At 42.1% G+C, this 19,553-nt stretch overlaps 1 protein-coding gene across 2 annotated transcripts in view; it reads right to left on the reverse strand.

Moving 5' to 3' along the window:
• Positions 1-18,055, reverse strand: part of LOC307262884 (BAR/IMD domain-containing adapter protein 2-like) — a 69,353-nt gene extending 51,298 nt beyond the window's left edge. The window contains exons 1-2 of one of the 2 annotated variants that reach the window (XM_080043893.1): positions 17,569-18,055; positions 2,631-2,706 (exon numbers count right to left, since the gene is read on the reverse strand). In XM_080043893.1, coding sequence (XP_079900019.1) covers positions 2,631-2,706; positions 17,569-17,640 — 148 coding nt within the window. In that variant the 5' untranslated portion in view covers positions 17,641-18,055. The remainder of the gene's footprint in view (positions 1-2,630; positions 2,707-17,568) is intronic. The other variant, XM_080043894.1, reaches the window with a different exon arrangement.
• Between the last annotated feature and the right edge of the window lie 1,498 nt (positions 18,056-19,553).

Below are 19,553 nucleotides of genomic sequence, written 5' to 3' on the forward strand. Positions count from 1 at the left end.
TTGAATTGTGCTATATAAATAAACTTGCCTTGCCTTGCCTAAATCCTTTGAGAAACACTGACTTCCTTAATATGTTTTTACCATTAATTGTATATGTGCGGAAAAGTCAGTGTACCTGACTGGATAGGTAGGAGTGGGGGGGCCCTTTAAGAGTCTGCACCCAGTGGCCCATCATCTCAAAAACCGTCTACGAACCAACTGGATTCTACAATCTGTTTTCTTTTTGTGGGCAGCATGCACAGCATTCACAAGAAATGTGTGTTAAAAAAATTAAAGAAAATAAAAAAAAGTGGGGGGCCCCACACTAGGTCTTGAAACGGGCCCCCAGATCGTTAAGGCCGCCACTGGTCCTGGTTGCACTGAATCGATATCCACCTCTGTCCCTATTATTCCGACAAACTGCTGCCGTGCTGGCTTAACAAAAGATCACACGTCATACAGCTAAACAATCAGTCCATCTCCTGGTGAATAATAATGGCCGCTGCTTTTCAGAGGTGAATTCAACAGCGCGGTCAATCCAGGTGACAGATGGGTCCATGTGCCTGGCTAAGACAGCTGCCAGGTGAGCAACACACTTACAACAATAGCCTGGCCATGGGCAGACTAATTCCAGCAGAGAGAGATGCATGCAGGCCAGCGCTAAAGGGGAAGTCTCACAAAGCTGGGTAGACATATGCTAATGCTAATCCCAATTACAAGCCGAGTCAAAGGCGGTAGAGACGGCCTGTGCTCTCTCCTCTCCTTGGCTACATGGGGGAATACCTGAGAAGTGAGAGAAGAAACCTTCCCAAGCGTCACCACTGATTTCTCATTGTCATGCCAAACACACCCTCCCGAAATGCCTTGATGTGGAAAATGTGAGCAAGTGTGTGTGTGTGTGTGTGTGTGTGCGTGCAAGTTTGCACATGTGTGATAGGGGCTTGTGCGAGCAAGAGCAAAGGCAGATTTTCAAATGGGATCCCCGATCAACAGACACTTTCTTCTTGCCGTTGCTGCTGCTGCATAGGGTGTGAGTGTGAGTGTGTGAGTGTGTGTGTGTGTGTGTGTGTGTGTGTGTGTGTGTGTGTGTGTGCGTGTGTGTGTGTGCAGCAGAAGGACGACTGAGAAAATAAGCTGGATCTATAGCGATACTTTACTGCTTCTGTCTAATGAAATGTGTGGTGAGGGGCCCACGCAGACAGACAAGAGAGGATTAGCACATGTCTGATTCACAAGGCAGGCAGGCCATTGGTAAGGGAGGGGGCTGATCCGAGAGCTGCTGATCCATCACTCATCCTTCAGTTTAGAAGAGAGGACGAAGACCCACACATCTCTTGTCAAGGACAATGATCATTTCCTGCACCTACATTGTCCTCGTTGAGTCACTATGTCAGGCCACTTATACAGCAGGTTGCTTGGTTCCAGACTGTTAGGCAGGTGGGAGTCACTCGGTTTCTGTGCATCTGTTGCTTTTTACACCGACCCTGCGTTCCAAATCACAAACTCTTTCTTTTTACTACACTATACTAAAGTACAGAAGAGTTTAAGGGCCACAGGAGATAAAAAAAAATCAGATAAGGAAGTTTTTTTTTCATTATGTCAAGAAATGTCAAGAATAAAGACGAATACTCCAAAATGCTATTGGAGTTAGTGGGGCATTTATGTATTTTCAGCATACTACAATTGTATATACAGTAGTATGGAAGTATGGGTATTGGATATGGGTATGGGTATTGGAACACAGGGAATCACATTTGCCCCCTGACAAATGTGATTCCCCCTACATTTCTGCCTTTAAATCAAGGCTCAAAACCCATATGTACACCCTGGTGTTTCCTCCCCATTAACTATCTTACCTCTGCACTACTATCTGTGTTTATGTGGATGTATGGGCTTTGCGTCTTTTATTTTGGTTATTGTTATTTTACCTTCATTGTTTACCTACTGAATGCACTATGTACAGCACTTTGGACAGTGCAAACTGTCATACATGAGCTTTTATAAATACATTTTAGTTACTTAAAGATAACTCACCTAGGCCCTTTGGCACAAATCACCCTAATCCCAGAAATTTGGATAATAAGCATGAAGCAGCAATTTAGGACTGACATCGTGCTAACTGTATAGACTCAAAATGTAGCATACCAAAGCACTAAAACATGTGTCAAATGTTTTCAAACTTGTATATAATTGTTCAGACACAATAATCAAAAAACCTTGATCATGGAAATTTTACTTTGAAAGGCAAAACACAGTTTTTTGAGCTTAAATGTGCTTATATCTTATTCCTTGTGTCTCCCTTCTTTACAGGATGAGTCAAATGGATGGCTCTTCTTAAATATGTGGTCACATATATATCCACGGTTTTCTAGAAACCAGGGGTGGCACAACTTCCAAAATGCACAACTTAGGCCACTCTCCCCTAAATTTAAAAAAAAAATTGTTTTTTTGGGCAGCTGTTGGCCTGGCGGGGGACCCGCTGGCCTGGCGGGGCCGCCAGGCCTGTATAATGGTAGGGGAAACACTGATAGATACACATCGAGGCAAAGAGACAGAGAGAGAGAGTGCTGGATTGGCCGAGTGCCTATAAACCTGCTGCTTAAAGCACAGAGAAAAATACACAATACATTTATTTTTTAAAAAGGACTTACTGGCCAGGGCCTTCTCGTAGTTCTTCCCCATGGCAACAAAGTTCCGTAAGCAGGGGTTGAACTGCTCCATGATGGTCTGAAAGAGAAGACAAGAGATAGATGGTAGGTGGTGGCTTCACTTATCAGAGCAGAGCTCGGTCAAGGGCAGAAAAGATAGACTTACATCTTCTTCTATTCATTCTCTCTCTCTCATTTTTCAAGCTCTCTTTCCGACACGCTCACAAACCTCCCTCGGCTTGCACAAAATCCGTCTCCTATCACATCTTTGGACAACATTAATGGTCGTCCTGAATGTAAATGATGGCACGAGTGGGTTTCCTCCACCCACACCATGCCCTCTTACAGTGAGAACTAGTCCAGGCATGGGGGGTGAGGGCAGAGTAGTGGGAGAGGTACTCGTGGACTAAAACACTGTGAAAATTTGCATTGATGGGGAATGGATGCATATAGTTACCCTAGAGAGCATCAGATGATGGACAGACAGGCTCATTATGGTTGCTAGAGAACAGGCCTCTGCAGATTCTACTAATGAACATACTATATGATGCTGTGGTGGGCCATAGTTTATCAGGCATAAGACAGAAAAATTACTGCTACTGTATATCATTAGACCAAGTTTACTGTAAATGCAGGTAGAGAGCCTTGTTTGTCACACACACACACACACACACACACACACACACACACACACACACACACACACACACACACACACACACACACACACACACACACACACACACACACACACACACACACACACACACACACACACACACACACACACACACACACACACACACACACACACACACACACACACACACACACACACACACACACACACACACACACACACACACACACACACACACACACACACACACACACACACACACACACACACACACACACACACACACACACACACACACACACCTTTGTCATGGAAGCATATATTTGCTTTGTTACTGTATGGATACACTGTCATGGTAAGCTGCAGGCAGGAGTACATAAATGCAGCGAACGCATGATACTCGACATCCAGCGCCCCTCCCTACCCCCCATTCCTATCATTTCTCTACAGTGTCCTTCCCTGTGCTCCTCCAGGGCTTCCTCCAATTAGCCGGTCCCCAGTCGGCTAGTCAGGAACAGCCAGGGGACAGAGAGACAAGCACAACACTGCTGCAGCAGCAGTCTCTACATCAATACTGCAGGAGGAGAACACTTATTAAAATACCTCTGCCCTGAATCCAGAATAATATGGCAAGGTGCCACCAGTGTCAACACGAGACAACCCCGGCACCTCATCCGGAAAATCACATGCCTCTCATCTTCTTGTAGACTTTAGCATTTTTTGTGTTTGCCTTCATTTTGCTGCCTGCCCTTTTTTTTAATGAGAGCAAAGATTAGGATTTGACAGTGTGTGTGTGTGTGTGTGTGTGTGTGTGTGTGTGTGTGTGTGTGTCTCCACTCAGGACTAACAGTTCAAGTGCATGGCTTGAGTGCAGCATAACCCACCTACAGTAGAAATACCAATGAGTCAGACATAGCCCACTCATAACTTGATTACCGACAGCAACTATTTTACTATGCCTCTCCATGTTCGCATCTGAAGCCAATACAACATTATCTGAATCAGATTAAAAATTATCAGTAGTGACTCGTTACCAATGTACAAATTAAAAAATCAAATCAGCTAAAAAGCGCTATATAAGTCAAGTCCATTTAGCATTGCCAACTGCTAAAGTGTATCCTGGCCTATTTTAACTCAAATGCTTCACGTGTGCTGATAATATTAACATGGGTCAATAAACATAATACATTTTATAAACATTAAAGGTGAAGTAAGCGATTTATTTATGTTATAAGTGTTAAATCGCTCTTTATTCATACAGTGATCACTTATATAGTGTGCACGTTTCATAAAGCCGATCTCTCAGTCACCCGCTCTGCATGTAATCTGCAAACAAACTTTTCGGGGATCCCACTACTGATAACCAATCAGAAGAGAGAACGCTACAAACCGGCACCCGTCTCACTGGCGGTGCACGTGCAGAGCGACAGATGGGTGAATGTGTATGCGCCTACAATGGCGGAGCAGGTAAAAATCCTTCCCAATGTCTGTTTTGATGGTTTTTATCATGTTTTATCACACTAACTGATCTGAGATGATGCTAGATAACTCGCTGCGTGAAGACCACAGTGCATTAATGTATTGACGTGGAGGGGACTGCTAACTGCAGTAACTGACAGGAAGTTAGCTAAACTGACCATTCCGCTTACTGAACCTTTAAATAGACAGTGTTAGTCTGCAACTAACTATTATTGTCATTATTGATTAATTGTCCAATTAATTGTTATTTTTATAGATAGTGGTTATTTTAGAATGTCTTGCTACCCAAGGTGATCTTTTAAGATAGATTGTTTGATCTGAGCAATGACAAACACAAAACAATCAGTTTATGATTATATGTCAAGAAAAAGCTATTTTTTGTGGCAGAGAAAATGTAAATGAGTAACAACAGTAAGCACAAATACAGCCTGGTAGGTGTTAATCAGGTTCCCATGGCAATTGGCTGACTGATCTCAGGTCAGCATCCTCCCCATTAGGTTCCCCTGACACTGGGTCTATAACTCTCAAGCTAAACTGACTCTCTGCAAGTTGACTGTGCACCAGCTCAGCTGCTCACAGGTATACTATACACAATGACACTTTGCGGAGGAAATTATTTTCTTAATACAACATGTGTGCCTGAAGGAGGATAAAACAGTTTATTATTGGTATATAGATGCTTGAATACACCGCTGATTGCTCCTCACATAGGACACAGTTTCAGCTTATTGTTTTACATAAACGTATGCCAAAGCTACCATGAAGAGATGGCAGAATGAGCTACTGTGTGAACTACTTTGAACAGCACACTCATGTTTAAATCAGCTCCCTGTATTTACCATCTGGCTGTGTTAGTCTAATACAGTCGAGGGATATAGGAACATAATTGGGGGAGAATCCCAATCTTCAAGCAAAGGCAGCGCGCGGATGAGAAGGTATCCCCGCTCTCTCTCAGCCTGTGGGAAGATAAAAGAGCCATCCCACAAGGGCCTCGCTTGAGACATGCTTATGCTTTAATGCTTCTTCTCTCTCTCTGCATAATTCTGATGTAGAGTGCATCTCAGGACCAGGGTCACATGAATGTGTGCAAATCACACACACACACATTAATACAAGGCTTTGTTGAAATAAAATAAAATGAGTGGTGCTGGTGGGAGGATTACATAACAAAGCAAATCCCAGTGCAGCATCATTACGGCACACTCTCCCACTGAAGAGGCCAAAGGTAGCTGACACACACACACACACACACACACACACACACCCCTCAATAACACTCACAGAAAATGCATGCAGTTAAACTTATTTTTCACAACTCTGTCGAAAGAGAATTACAAGATTAGCCATAGATATGACGATTATATAAAGGAGCATATACAATTCAGAGACATGATGCAGTCAAGGGGGAGTGGAGGGAAGGAGAAAGAGTCAGTGTGGTAGTTTTTCCTTCTTCTTTTTCCCATTGTTGCTAAATTTGGCATCCCAGTCCTCTTGTACTACATTGTTACCCTAATTGTGAAAGGCTAATTGGGAAATGGGGCCAGGAGGCACTTGAAGTTACGTGACACACAGAGAGAGAGAGTGAGAGAGAGAGAGAGAGAGAGAGAGAGAGAGAGAGAGAGAAAGAGAAAGAGAGAGAGAGAGAGATGGATTGAATATGAAAAAGTGATGATGAAACAATGGTATAATCATGTGATGTACGTCCCTCTGGATTCAAACACTCCACTGTATCATCTTTCAATTAAAGAAATAATAACATGAGAAACATGTCACAGCTCAATGTCTTTCTTTACGGAGAGGGCAAAGCTGTCCATTTTGTGACTGCATACACGAGGACTGAATGAATTCATTATCAGGAAATGACACCGGATAATTGAATTAGGAAACAGAGAGATAAAATGTCCACTATACAAAATGAATGAAATGTGTTTGACAATGTGAGGAGGGACAGGCACAATTCGGAGAAGTCTGCAGAAAAAATTATTAAGAACAAATTCTCCCTTTGCCCTAACCAAATGAGTTCTTCCTTGGTGTGGGAAGTCGCAATTGAAACAAGGTCAGTGCATATGAAAGAGATTGTTGATTCAGACTGCTGGACGCACGCACACACACACACACACACACACACACGCACACGCACACGCACACGCACACGCACACGCGCACGCACACTCTAATGACATGCAAAGGGGATCATTTCAAAGTAACACCAGCTGATTATAACCAGGGGGAATCACACGTAATCAGGAGCCAAGAAGCCAATCATCTGTTCCTCCTGCTCCTCTCTCCCTCCTCTACACGGCAACCAGCCACAGGCCTGAAAAAATGCCCTGGATCATAAGCCACATCACCACAGTCCACACAAATCCCAATACCGTCATTGTGTGGACAGTGAGGACATGTCATGGGGTGACAGGCGGCAGAGGCAGCCCAGCCTACTGATGTGCTTACTAGGGAACAATGTAAAAGAAAGAGGATAATGTGCGGATGGACAGTCGCACAGTTAAGACTTGTTTCCTAATAAGGAGCAGTGGGAGTTGAGGATGGGTTGTCAGTCAGTCAGCTGCAGGACAGCTCAAACCTTTATAGCATAAACTAATTACTGGGCCAGGAGCAAATAAGTCAGCCATTATCGCCTGTCGGCTTTCATCTGCTAATTGATAAGGAACAAGGATGGATGGAGGAAAGAGACACGTCTGGATATGGGTTCTCTCACCACCTGGGCTAAACAGATTGGAGGAGGAAACCCTGTAGTGGCACAAACAACTGCATTGAAAAAAGGCTTCAGCTGCGTTTCTTAAAGAGACAACTTGCTAACCGTGCCGTGACCTGTTTTGCCGTTATATAAGGGGGAAAGGATAAAGCAAGTGGCATTACCTGTGTGCTTAAAATAAATCCAGTAAGCAAGAGGTATAAGCAACCATTTCCTGAAGGAACTTTGCGACATGTCAACATGCACAAACATGGCCTAGTTTTGAATAAGGTGAAATTCAAAAGGCACTTAGTGTTGCCTCTGCATGGGCAGCTTTGGGATTGCAAAGCGATTGACTCTCTGCATGTACCTCACTGTGTAGGTCAGCTGAATCCACAGTCCCTCCCCCCCCCCCAGGAAAGAAGTATGTCCACCCTTATGAACATGGCATGTGAGTAATGTCTGCATTACTTCAATAGTTTCACTGGTAAAACAAAGGTGTGGGTTCATGTGATGCTGCAGTAGACTGGCTCCATACAGATTTGTGCCAGGACTCAGGAGTCAGAAATAATATAACATCCAAACATTTCCATTCACCTGTTCTACTTTGGTTAGCCTTCATTGTGCATATCACACTCTTAGCTGAGAATCCAGGTCGGACTAACCAAAGATGCATCATGCTGACTTCAGGAGCATGACACAAATTGGAAAGTACATGTAGGAACAAGCAAGTGAAAATACTTGACATGTATGGTAAGGATATTCTGGGAAATGTGACATTAAAAAAACTGAAGAAAGTTATTTGTTAAAAATGGGGAGTACGAATGGAATGTATTATTGAATACATATGGTTTACTTAACTAAAATAAATATTTGTTCAACTTCAAACAGTATTTGTTTGTGGAGTATGGGTGGGTTTTTCCTTTATGTTATGGCTCATCACAAATTGTTTATATATTTTTTAAACTATCATCCTGCTGTTGTAACTGAGAATGTCATGTTTGGACGCTCTGTTGGAAAGACAACAGCCACTTGTGAGAGGCTGCATTCCATACAAATGCTATTACATTTCCCCCAGAAGTGCCCTGGTTTAATTTAAAAACCCTGCTCTATAATAAACTCAAGGCAGTGTTTTGATTTACTGGCATACTCATTTTCATGACCAGCTGCTGATGTGCAGTACAATTGGGTATACAATCACTGCAAAGTTACTGTTCAAGTGAAAGGAACGCAGCCAACCTCTTCCTGCAACACAGGTTAGAGACCCGTTCTAAAGTACACACATTTTCACTGAATACACAGACCTTCACGTGCTTATTTTTTGAGCAAAGTCCGGGTCCACTTTCATCAGATGCCATGAAGAGGTTTGACCTTCTTGCATACCTAAAGATTTACTAATAGTGCAGTAGACTGCAGAGAATACCATGTGAATATCCCTGCGTTCCAATCCCCATACTTCCCTACCATTTAGTATGCCAGAAAAAGATTTAGGGTGTCCCAATACATGCACGTCAATTGTAGTATACTGAAAACACCTAGATGCCCCACTAACTCCAAAAGCATTTGAGTATTCGTCTTTATACTTGATATTTCTTGACATAATGAATAAAACAATGTCCTTATCAGATTTCTTTCCTCTCCTGTGTGGCCCTAAAACTCTTCTGTACTTTAGTATGTAGTAAAAAGAAAAAGTGAGTGATTTGGAACGCAGGGAATTTGTGTCCTCTGCAAGATGTGTATTGAAGGAAGGCAAACGTCACTGTACAGAACAGCTCTCATGTTCCTTTGTTTTAGAAGTGTCTCAGAGTATAGTGCACATGATCAGTCATGTCAACACACAGGCGATGAATGGATCCATACGGAGCACATCAAAGAGGTTCTTCTTCTTATAACTCCACTGAGTGACAGGCAATTCATTTTGTATTGTTGATGCTAGCTAATACTGACAGTTTCAGGTATTGCTCCTATGTTACAGATGCTTACAACATGCAAACACAAACTGAATAAAATGGGGTAATGCCAACATGGCAGATTCAGTTTTCTTAAATTTAGCAGTGCATTGAGGCGTTTGGGTCTCTTTAGCATGATTTGTTATTGGCCAAGAGCAATGCTAACCAAGTCAATTTGGCTATTGCAAAAGGAAGCACCCCCCCCCCCCCCCCTCCCCCCCATTACCATACATCTTGAATCACCTCTCTTACTAACATGTGTCTACTTGCATGCCCACTCCTGTCACTGCCATGCAAACTAAATGTGCACCCTGCTAGCGGGGCTAGTGTGGCATGCAAACGCAAACAGGTAGGAGGAAGATTGGTCTGTGAGCTCCTGGTACATTGGGATTGAAAAAAAGACATGGAGACATTTCATTCGCTGTGGTCTGTTGACTTTACACATCAGAAAACAATGTACAGTTTCCTGCATAATCATGCTGGAGCTGCATTCCACATTGCAAATAATAGTATAAGCATTGATATATAAGCGCAAGATGCACAACATACACACACATCAGCTACTCAACATGGGCGCTGGTTACCACAGCAACCAAGACCGTGACTTCTTTGCTATAGCTTCAAGTCTATGCCCAGCAGAAGACTCATTCATTTGGGTTGAAGGAGCATTACTGTGATTCACTGTGTAAAACATGTTCTGACCCATCCATCCCTCAAGTAACAGGAGTTCAGAAAGGACTGCCGTGAAGAATTTGGTTTCAGTTTGTTACAAATACACATTTTTCACAGCAGCTTTAAAGCTTTCAGTAAAGGGATGAATTATGGATGTACTGCGCGAGGGCCTCCTTCCATGCACCATTCCCATTTCTCAACAGTCCAAAAACAGACAGTTAACTATGTATCTACTGATTAACAAATGTAATCCCAAAAACTTTTAGTTTTACTTCTCCTATTTCAAGGTTCTACAAGCGCTGGTTCCTTGTGCTCAATCATTTTGAATGCAGCATGGGAGGTGGTGATATTTTTCACCGGCTGTCTATTTCACACTGATGCTTCTGACAAAATGTGCATACATATACAGTATGCTGTCAATTTATACAGGGGGCAAGTAAGAATATCACTTCAATAGGAGATGCAAATGTAAATTTGAATTTACGCTGGGACTGGAAATACACAGAGCCACATGAAAGTAGTGTCTGTTGTTTTAATCACTTTACATCATGGCAGACCTTCACTGCCTGGCACTTGTCCACCAAACGACCGTTCGGACCATTTGGGTATGGAAGCCCAAATTTTAAATTGCTGTACGATAGTGCGACTGGTCTGTACTCAGCTAGGGCAGCGGGTTAAAGTGTGGCCAAATGCTCCAGCGCTGGCCACAGGCATGTTGTGTATAGCCCATGCTCCATACATGTAAGGCCATTGTCCACTGCAAACCACAGTCCTACAACTGAAATGTTCTGTTTCTGCTTCTGTGTGTCTCTTTCAGTCTGTGTAATTACAGCTTCAACCCTCCATAGTAATTAAAGGACTATTTCAAACAAGGACTTGGAATGTCTCCATTTATTTCCCCACTCCCTGCATCTCCCTTTTCTTTTTCACCCCCACAATAAATCATGTTAACGCTCTCTATCAAAGCAAATGAACATCCTTACGTGGGCCAGTTTATGTGATGGATGTGTGATATTTTTTGGACGATGGCCACCATGTGAACAAGGTGACTTCGAATAAAGCTTTTTTTTTTTTTTTCGTCAGCTGTGGCTAACAAAGCCTCTTCGTTGTCAATACACAGTGTAGCCTTGAATTCAGCACATAGCATCTCCAGTCTCAGTCCTTGAAAAAGCCGTGATAAGTAAAAGAAAAATAGAGAATGTCTCTGAAAGCATTCGCCCCCGGACGTGCAGAGAAGGTGGGTGTGTGGAGCAATAGTCCTCTCTCTCTCTCTCTCTCTCTCCCTCTCTCAATCTCTCTCTCTCTCTCTCTCTCTCTCTCTCTCTCTCTGCATCACAGTCAAAAGGCACAGGGAACACATCTCACCGGCAATGAATGTTATGATATCTCCTGCAGTGCATAATGCAATCTCTCCAAGGCCCTGGGCAACAGCAAGGCATACACTTGTTGAAGAAACACTATCTTCCGGAAGGCAGAGCTGAAGTCATTTTAAAAACTCCATTAAATTGCTTATTATAAAAAAGCAAGTGGCGCCTGATGTGATATAGTATTGCGCGAAAAAAAACGGGGTTAATAAAGTGATGGATGGCGTCTTCATTCCAGTGACTCTCAATCACTTCTTAATGCAAGACCACAGGGATTCAACACACGGGGCTGGTTCACACTGGACACAAAATGGACCTATTATGAAGCTGTGTTTTCTTCAATTATGACAGGGTTCATCACTTTCCTTCTATCTCCTTATGAAACACACAATGTAACCTCCCTCTCAGTAGCTTTTCCTCACTTGCCTTATCCAGCCCCCTTCACCAACTGCCAAGTCTTTTAGCACAATGATATGACAGAAACACATAAGAATATAATGGCATGCTGTTGCTAAGAGACCACCTGTTCAGATCTCCCCGCATGAGATTGTGGTGAAACTGCAGTGCTCTCCTCATTTATCAGGATCACTCATTTGAGTGTAGAGAGGATGTCGAGACAATATCGCAACTCAAAGAGAAACCAATTATATAACAAGATGTCTTTAAAACTGCATTTCAGATCAAGGTTTTTTTAATCAGACTGTATCGGAAGACTCGTGATGACACAATGAAGATCCTATAACAGGAGAGTATCGAGTGTCACCTAGTTAACGTCAAACAACTATTTTGCTCTCTCTTCATAATAGCCATATGAGAAAAATGGCATCCTCTGTTTTCCAGTGCTGTGTTGACAATAAGGGAGTGGTGCTTGCATGCATGGGAAAATGAGTGTTGTCCTGAGGGCTGGTTGAGACACGACACGCCCTTATCCCTTTACCTGCCAGGGTGTGTTCAAAAGCTGCGCTGCATCGGGCACAGATCACTCATCTACCCCCTGTGACCAAGACTGGGTAAATAACAAGTACAAGTTAGTTTGTGCTTAAAGCCCCTGTTAACACGAATCCACAAACTCCTTGTACAGTATGTCATTGTGGGAGTTTGTTGCATGATAGTAAGCTAACTTTTATTATTTATTATTCTATTGTCATTTGATAGACTTTACAGAAATTTGGTTTGGATGAAGCATGGCTATGCTCTGGTTCCTCAGACACAGTAAGTGTTCTGAACCAATCACGATAGGTCTCTGCCCGAAACGTTCTACAAAAACATTGACTGTTGCCATGGAGACAGTTTGATATGGCCACGCCCACACAGTCCTTTCAAATGAAAGGCTTTTTGAATCCAAGTATTAGAATACTTATCAAGATTTATTTTCAATCAGATTTTTGTAAAAGCGTATTAAAGACACCCAACTTTGATATAATAAATTGATTTGTTTACTCTTCGAGGCCAGGCTTTCAAGAGGCTTTAAAAGTGTATTCAATGCTTCCATGCAAACTTTCATCATGTTAACTCTTTAGGATAAAAGTTCATTGGTAATAATGGTTGCAATTGCCCCTGTAGTCCGATTATCGGATATAAATCCATTTGTAGAGTTCAGGTTGTCCTCCCCCAACCCCTAAGCCAGTCTGGCGCACAGACAGACTTCATCCATGGGCATGTTAAGAGGCTTGACCTGGGGCACCACCTCTCACACTGTCAGGAACACACCCAGAGAGATGACTGTGGTGCACGCACAGTGAGTGACACACTATCCGTCTCATCCCCGTCGGTGCGGGAATGACTATAGAACTCCCCATGTCTGGAACTGCCTGACTATTATGTGAGGCAGGAGAACTGCAGTGAGTCACAGGGGAATAGCTAGGTTTGCTAGGTTTACGGTGTTGACTCCCCCTGTTGTTTAAGATAAAAGTAATCTCACAATCCTTTAGGAGAGCCTGTGGCCTTCACCAAAAGGCACAACACTTGAAGTGAGCTTCTCAATCCCCAGTCTCACCCTCACTGTGCCTACAGTCCCAACCCTGTTAAACACACACACACACTCAACTGGGCTAACCTGAGTCACAGCAGCACACTTACTCCCCCTCTCCTCCCCATGCCATTAATCAGTATCTGCCCAGCTGTTAGGCCACACTGACTTTGTAGCCAGCGTATGCTTTTACATCTCCTATATCTCAGGAGATTTCTCTGCTTGCATGCAAAACAGACAAACACAACACACCGTCTGCTAAAGGATTCAAAATGTGTGACTGGGAGAGATATGGCCAGGTGTATGCAGCCATGAGCTGTGGAAGTCTGGATAATTCTCCCCAAAGTTAACGTTAGATATCTGGCTGTTGGAGCCTTCCAACACACATTTAATCATCAGTCCAAAAGAATTGGCCACTGCAACACAAAAAAGGTTAAATAACCAACATCAGATAAGGAAGATTTTGTTTTCATTATGTCGAGAAATGTCAAGAATAAAGACGAATACTCCAAAATGATATTGAAGTTAGTGGGGAATGTATGTATTTTTAGCATACTAAAATTGACGTGCATGTGTTGGGACATCCCTAATCTTTTTCTGGCATACTATATAGTAGGGAAGTATAAAGGAAGGTCAGAGCCCAGCTAATGAGAAATAGCATCTATGAAAGGCCCCTGTTCTGCTCAGGGGTCCAGGATATAGGGGAAGGTGGGGTGATTTGTGCATTTTGGAAGTTGCAAAACCCCTTGTTTCTAGAAAACCGTGGAAGAAATTGGAAATGTGACCACATATTTAAGAAGAGCCATCCATTTGACTCATCCTGTAAAGAAGGGAGACACAAGGAATAAGATATAAGCACATTTAAGCTCAAAAAACTGTGTTTTGCCTTTCAAAGTAAAATTTCCATGATCAAGGTTTTTTGATTATTGTGTCTGAACAATTATAGACACGTTTGAAAACATTTGACACATGTTTTAGTGCTTTGGTATGCTACACTTTGAGTCTATATAGTTAGCACAATGTCAACCCTAAATTGCTGCATCATGCCTATTATCCAAAATTCTGGGGATGGGGTGATTTGTGCGCAAGGGCCTGGGTGAGTTATAAGTAAGTAAGTAAGTAAAATGTATTTATAAAAGCACATTTATGACAGTTTGCACTGTCCAAAGTGCTGTACATAGTGCATTCAGTAGGTAAACAATGAAGGTAAAATAACAATAACCAAAATAAAAGACGTAAAGCCCATACATCCACATAAACACAGATAGTAGTGCAGAGGTAAGTAAGTAGTGCAGAGGTTAATGGGGAGGAAACACCAGGGTGTACATATGGGTTTTGAGCCTTGATTTAAAGGCAGAAATGTAGGGGGAATCACATTTGTCAGGTGGCAGTTGGTTCCACAAGCACGGAGCAACTAGTGCAAAGTACATTTCTGAGAGTTGTGCCAGTGGCATGGCTGTATACGCTGGTCACCAAAAGAAAGTGATAGTCTACAGTAGCTCAGGAGAGAGTGACATCTCAATTCCACTTAACGACACCACTGATGAGAGTTCAGATGGCCAGAAAGATGATGATGGTGACTTTGTCATTGTGACACAATGACGCACAAATCACCCCACTACGTGGGGTGATTTGTGCGACAAGACAACTTTTTTTCCGAAAGCTATATTTCTTAAACAGTTTATTCCAGATCCAAAGTTTTTATTGCCAGGGATGCACAACATCCTGAAATATATGTACATATTTGAGTTGAAGACATAACTGTCAAGGCCTCACTTTAAAATCACTTTGAGTAAAAAGTTGCACAAATCACCCCACCTTCCCCTACACATCTACAGTTGTTGATTAACCCACATTAGGTTTAAACTAGGGCTGCCCTCAGAAAAACAGTCGGAAGACCGTAGATTGTTCAAATCGAGCCTTCAGGATTTTTTCTTTTTTTTCAGTCAGTGTGCGTTATAATTAAAAGGGATAAAAGTAAAAACGCTGACATTATTGGCCTAACATTATAGGCCCAATCTCCAGGTCACCGGTAAACACAACTGAATACAGGCACGACTAAGTTTTCAAAAGATCTTTCAACGATGGTTTTGGTGTATGGAAGGCAGAATATCTCTCCCATGCCCTTTTTCTCTGATTGAACAAATAGTATCTCGATCAGTCCAATCTCTGGATTAAAAACACGCAGACTGAGAAAATATAAAGTCTGGGACAGGACAGCACTATAGTGTAAACACTTGGGGAAAAAAAACATACAATTACATTATCGCATTCAACTCACAAAGAAAATGATACACTGTGTGCTGTGTGTGTGACCAATTAAGCACAGAAATAGCCACCTGAAACTGAAACGTCCACTTCCCTTGTTGGCTCTAAATGAAGCACCAGTCAGTCAGTCAGTGCTCTCTGCTCATCTGACCTGCTTTCTGGTGGATTTCTATTCCCTCTGGCAGAAGGAGCAGATACCCTCAACCTCTTTATGGCTTTGTGTGGGGGGAACAACCGCTGGCTTAGGGCAGTTTTTTTTTTATTATATTGAAAAGAAATTGTGTACAGTCTCAAAAAGGAACTGGGAGATTATAATAATATTTCATATAATAATATATTGAATATAGCGCTTTTCTCCTCTCAAAGCGCTTTACAAAGGAGCACAACAGTAAACAAACAAACACACACACACACACACCTTCACATTATTACACTATTAACAATCAGGTGTGGAGCCCCCATAACATGAAGTTCTGTTTACATTCCTTTAGTATGGTATCTGCAACTCTGAAGCATGGCAGAAATAATCAGAGTCCAGAGTAGGCTACATTTGAAACCATTAGGCTATGTAGAAATGATTGCTGAAATGACCAGTCCATTATTTGATTAGTTGTTATGCAGAAGGTTAGATTAAACATTTCAGTGGAATAATACCACAACACTATAAGGAATTGTTAGGGAAGGCTAATAAATGATTAACATACCCCTTTATTAGCTGCCCATTATTGACTTGTGTCCGAGCCTCTGCTTGGGTTTTGATGTGCATCTATTTGTGGTGTTACGGTAGAACCTGTGTATTGTTTTCATGTGGTATGCCGCTGTTTTTTTATGCACATCTACTAGCACTGATATGGTAGCAGCTTACTATTGCACCAAGGATTGACCGGGTTTTCACACAGTTTTCTACAAAACCGCTGATCCAAACAACTTCACACACACACACACACACACACACACACACACACACACACACACACACACACACACACACACACACACACACACACACACACACACACACACACACACACACACACACACACACACACACACACACACACACACACACACACACACACACACACACACACACACACACACACACACACACACACACACACACACACACACACACACACACACACACACACACACACACTTTGATTTAGGACTTCTGGCTGGAAAAAAAGCAAGTAGCCTAACTTAGATGTGTTTTTGGCTCTAAGTAATTGTAATGGAAATTGTATTCCGCCCAGCCGTTTCATATCAAAGCTATAAATAATAGTAAAAAATGCATCAATCAATGATAAACCCCACTGCGGACGCTTATTGCATGCTGAGTTCACACAGGTCTTTATGTAGAACAGGTTTGAATGTTGAAATCCCTATAGGGCAAATGTTTGCTTGTTGCAACACATAAGCCCAACCTCCTCTGCCCGTCAAACACTGACTTGTGGAATGCAATTTGTCCCTATTCCAGCAAGAAAACCAGGCAATAGAAACCCAATGGTAGCCTATAACATCTGACAGTAGGCCTACGATCAGGTGGACTAAGGTGGGATATAGCCTACACTATAGGCCTACATGTAGGAATACACTGAACGAGTGACTTTGAATGTCTCTGAGAGGTGTTGCCTTAATTATCAAATCTGGTTTCGCGCAGGAATATGTGGAGGCGGAGCGTTTCGGTCAATTGGCAACTGATCAGAAAATCTACCAACTGAGCCACTGTGCCTCTCCCTAGGGAGATTATCCAAGATGAGAAAAAGACGCGCGGCTCTGAAAGCTCTTGTAGCCTACTACAATAATAAGTCAGATTCACCGTGGAATTACATTGAGAGTCTGACAGCAGACACAAGACAGTTATCATAATGAGTCTCAAAACTTTATTCATTAGTTGACCCTTACCTTATAGACATTTTCCGTAAAGCGGTGAACCTCGTCCGTGCGAGACATCGTGCAGTCTTCAGCCAGGACCATATACGGTGTTTATCCTTGAAACGTGTATCAGCGTGAAAGAGGGGGAAACCGGGTGAACACACACGGAATCGATCAAACAATAGGCGAGGCAATGCGCCCGTGAGAAAGAGTGAGACGATGCTTCGCTCCCGGAATCCCACTCCAACTAAACACACCTTTCCTCTCCCACAGCTGACAGCCCGCTGCTGCCTTCACTGGCTCCTCGATGCCTCGTTTTTTTCCAGCCGTCGTCAGACCAAGACTGTGAAGACGCGGGGGTGTCTAACTATTATCGAAATATTGTGACTAGGCAGAAAGGTCACTCAAACAAGTGTGCCAACAATTTATTAACTACCATAAAGCCCTAAAATAAAATAAATAGGTATAATACAAAAACTGTATTTTGACTGTATGCTACTATAGCCTTAAACTGTAAACAGGTGCTATAATGAACTAGCGTTTAGCCTTTCTATGCAACTTTAAAGTCACCGTCCAATCGCAATTGCAGATGTTCGACATGTTTTTGATAGTCTGTTCACTTGTGCGCTCACAGCATAAATCCAACCTTCCCGTGCATCACTAGCCCCATATTGTCAAAGTGCAGATTTGGTGCCCGCCCCTCATAGCCCATTTCTGAACCAGCCGAGCTCCACTCTTCCTATAGGCCTACAGGCGAATGTGTACCTCCCACAAATAAATGATATAAATATTGCTCTTGCCTTCATATATTTCCTAAGCACACTACCGGTTTGTTTTGATGAGGTAGCCTATAGAGACAAAGCTCTAGGCCTAAACAGCCCATAGGCAGGCAGCACAACGGCAGTAAGATTTAGGAGAGGTAAAAAAAAAGCTATTTGTTCATCATTTGGACAAAATCATGGGTTGGGTTGGTTCATGGAACAGGCCAAAAGAAAAATACATAAATGATAAATTCACACCCTGCATTCCAAATCAGATAATGTTTCTTTATACTACACTATATACTGAAGTACAGAAGAGTTTAAGGGCCACATGATTATTGCAGAGAAATGTCAAGATAAAGACAAATACTGCAAATTCCAATTGGAGTTAGTGGGGCATCTAGGTATTTTCAGCATGCGACAATTGACCTGCATGTATTGGGACATCCTAAATCGCTTTCTGGCATATAGTCTAGGTCCTGGGTAAGATTTGTATGCGCTTCATTTAGCGGAGAATATCTCAACTGTTATAGACTAATATGACCCCAGTGAACAATGTGGGATGTGTGACAAAATCTCTATCTGGGACAAAAGTCCTGAAAATGACCATAACAGGTTACACTAGTATCACACTATGTGGTGAATGGGACTTTTTTTTCCTTTATAGTTATCCTCATACTTTTCTACAAGATTAATTTTCATATTAAGAGAAATACTTTTTGTATTACACTTTGTCTAAAAAATGTAATAAAATATGCAAATTAGCCAATATCTCATTAAATATGCGTACATATAAACCCTTGAAGTTACAGCTTTTCTGGGGGATCACAATGTTCACAATGACAATGAGTATAAGGTCATAGAAGAATATAAACATTCTGATTTGATATATAATGAAAATGTCTAAAAAACTGTCAACCTATTACGTACTGTATGTACGCATATTGAATGAGATATTGCCTCATTTGCATATTTTATTAAATGTTTTAGACAAGTGTAATACAAAAAGTATTTCTCTTAATATGAAGATTAATCTGGTAAAAAAAGTATGCGGATATCTATGAAGGAAATAAAAAGTCCCGTTCACCACATAGTGTGATACTAGTGTAACCAGTTGTGGTCATTTTCAGGACTTTCGTCCCGGATAGAGATTTTCTCACACATCCCATGTTGTTCACTGGGGTCATATTAGTCTATAACAGTTGAGATATTCTCCGCTAAATGAAGCGCATACAAAACTTTCCCAGGACCTCC

Source organism: Ammodytes marinus (genome assembly GCF_949987685.1).
Source record: "Ammodytes marinus genome assembly, chromosome: 16".
Classification (NCBI taxonomy): Eukaryota; Metazoa; Chordata; class Actinopteri; order Uranoscopiformes; family Ammodytidae; genus Ammodytes; species Ammodytes marinus.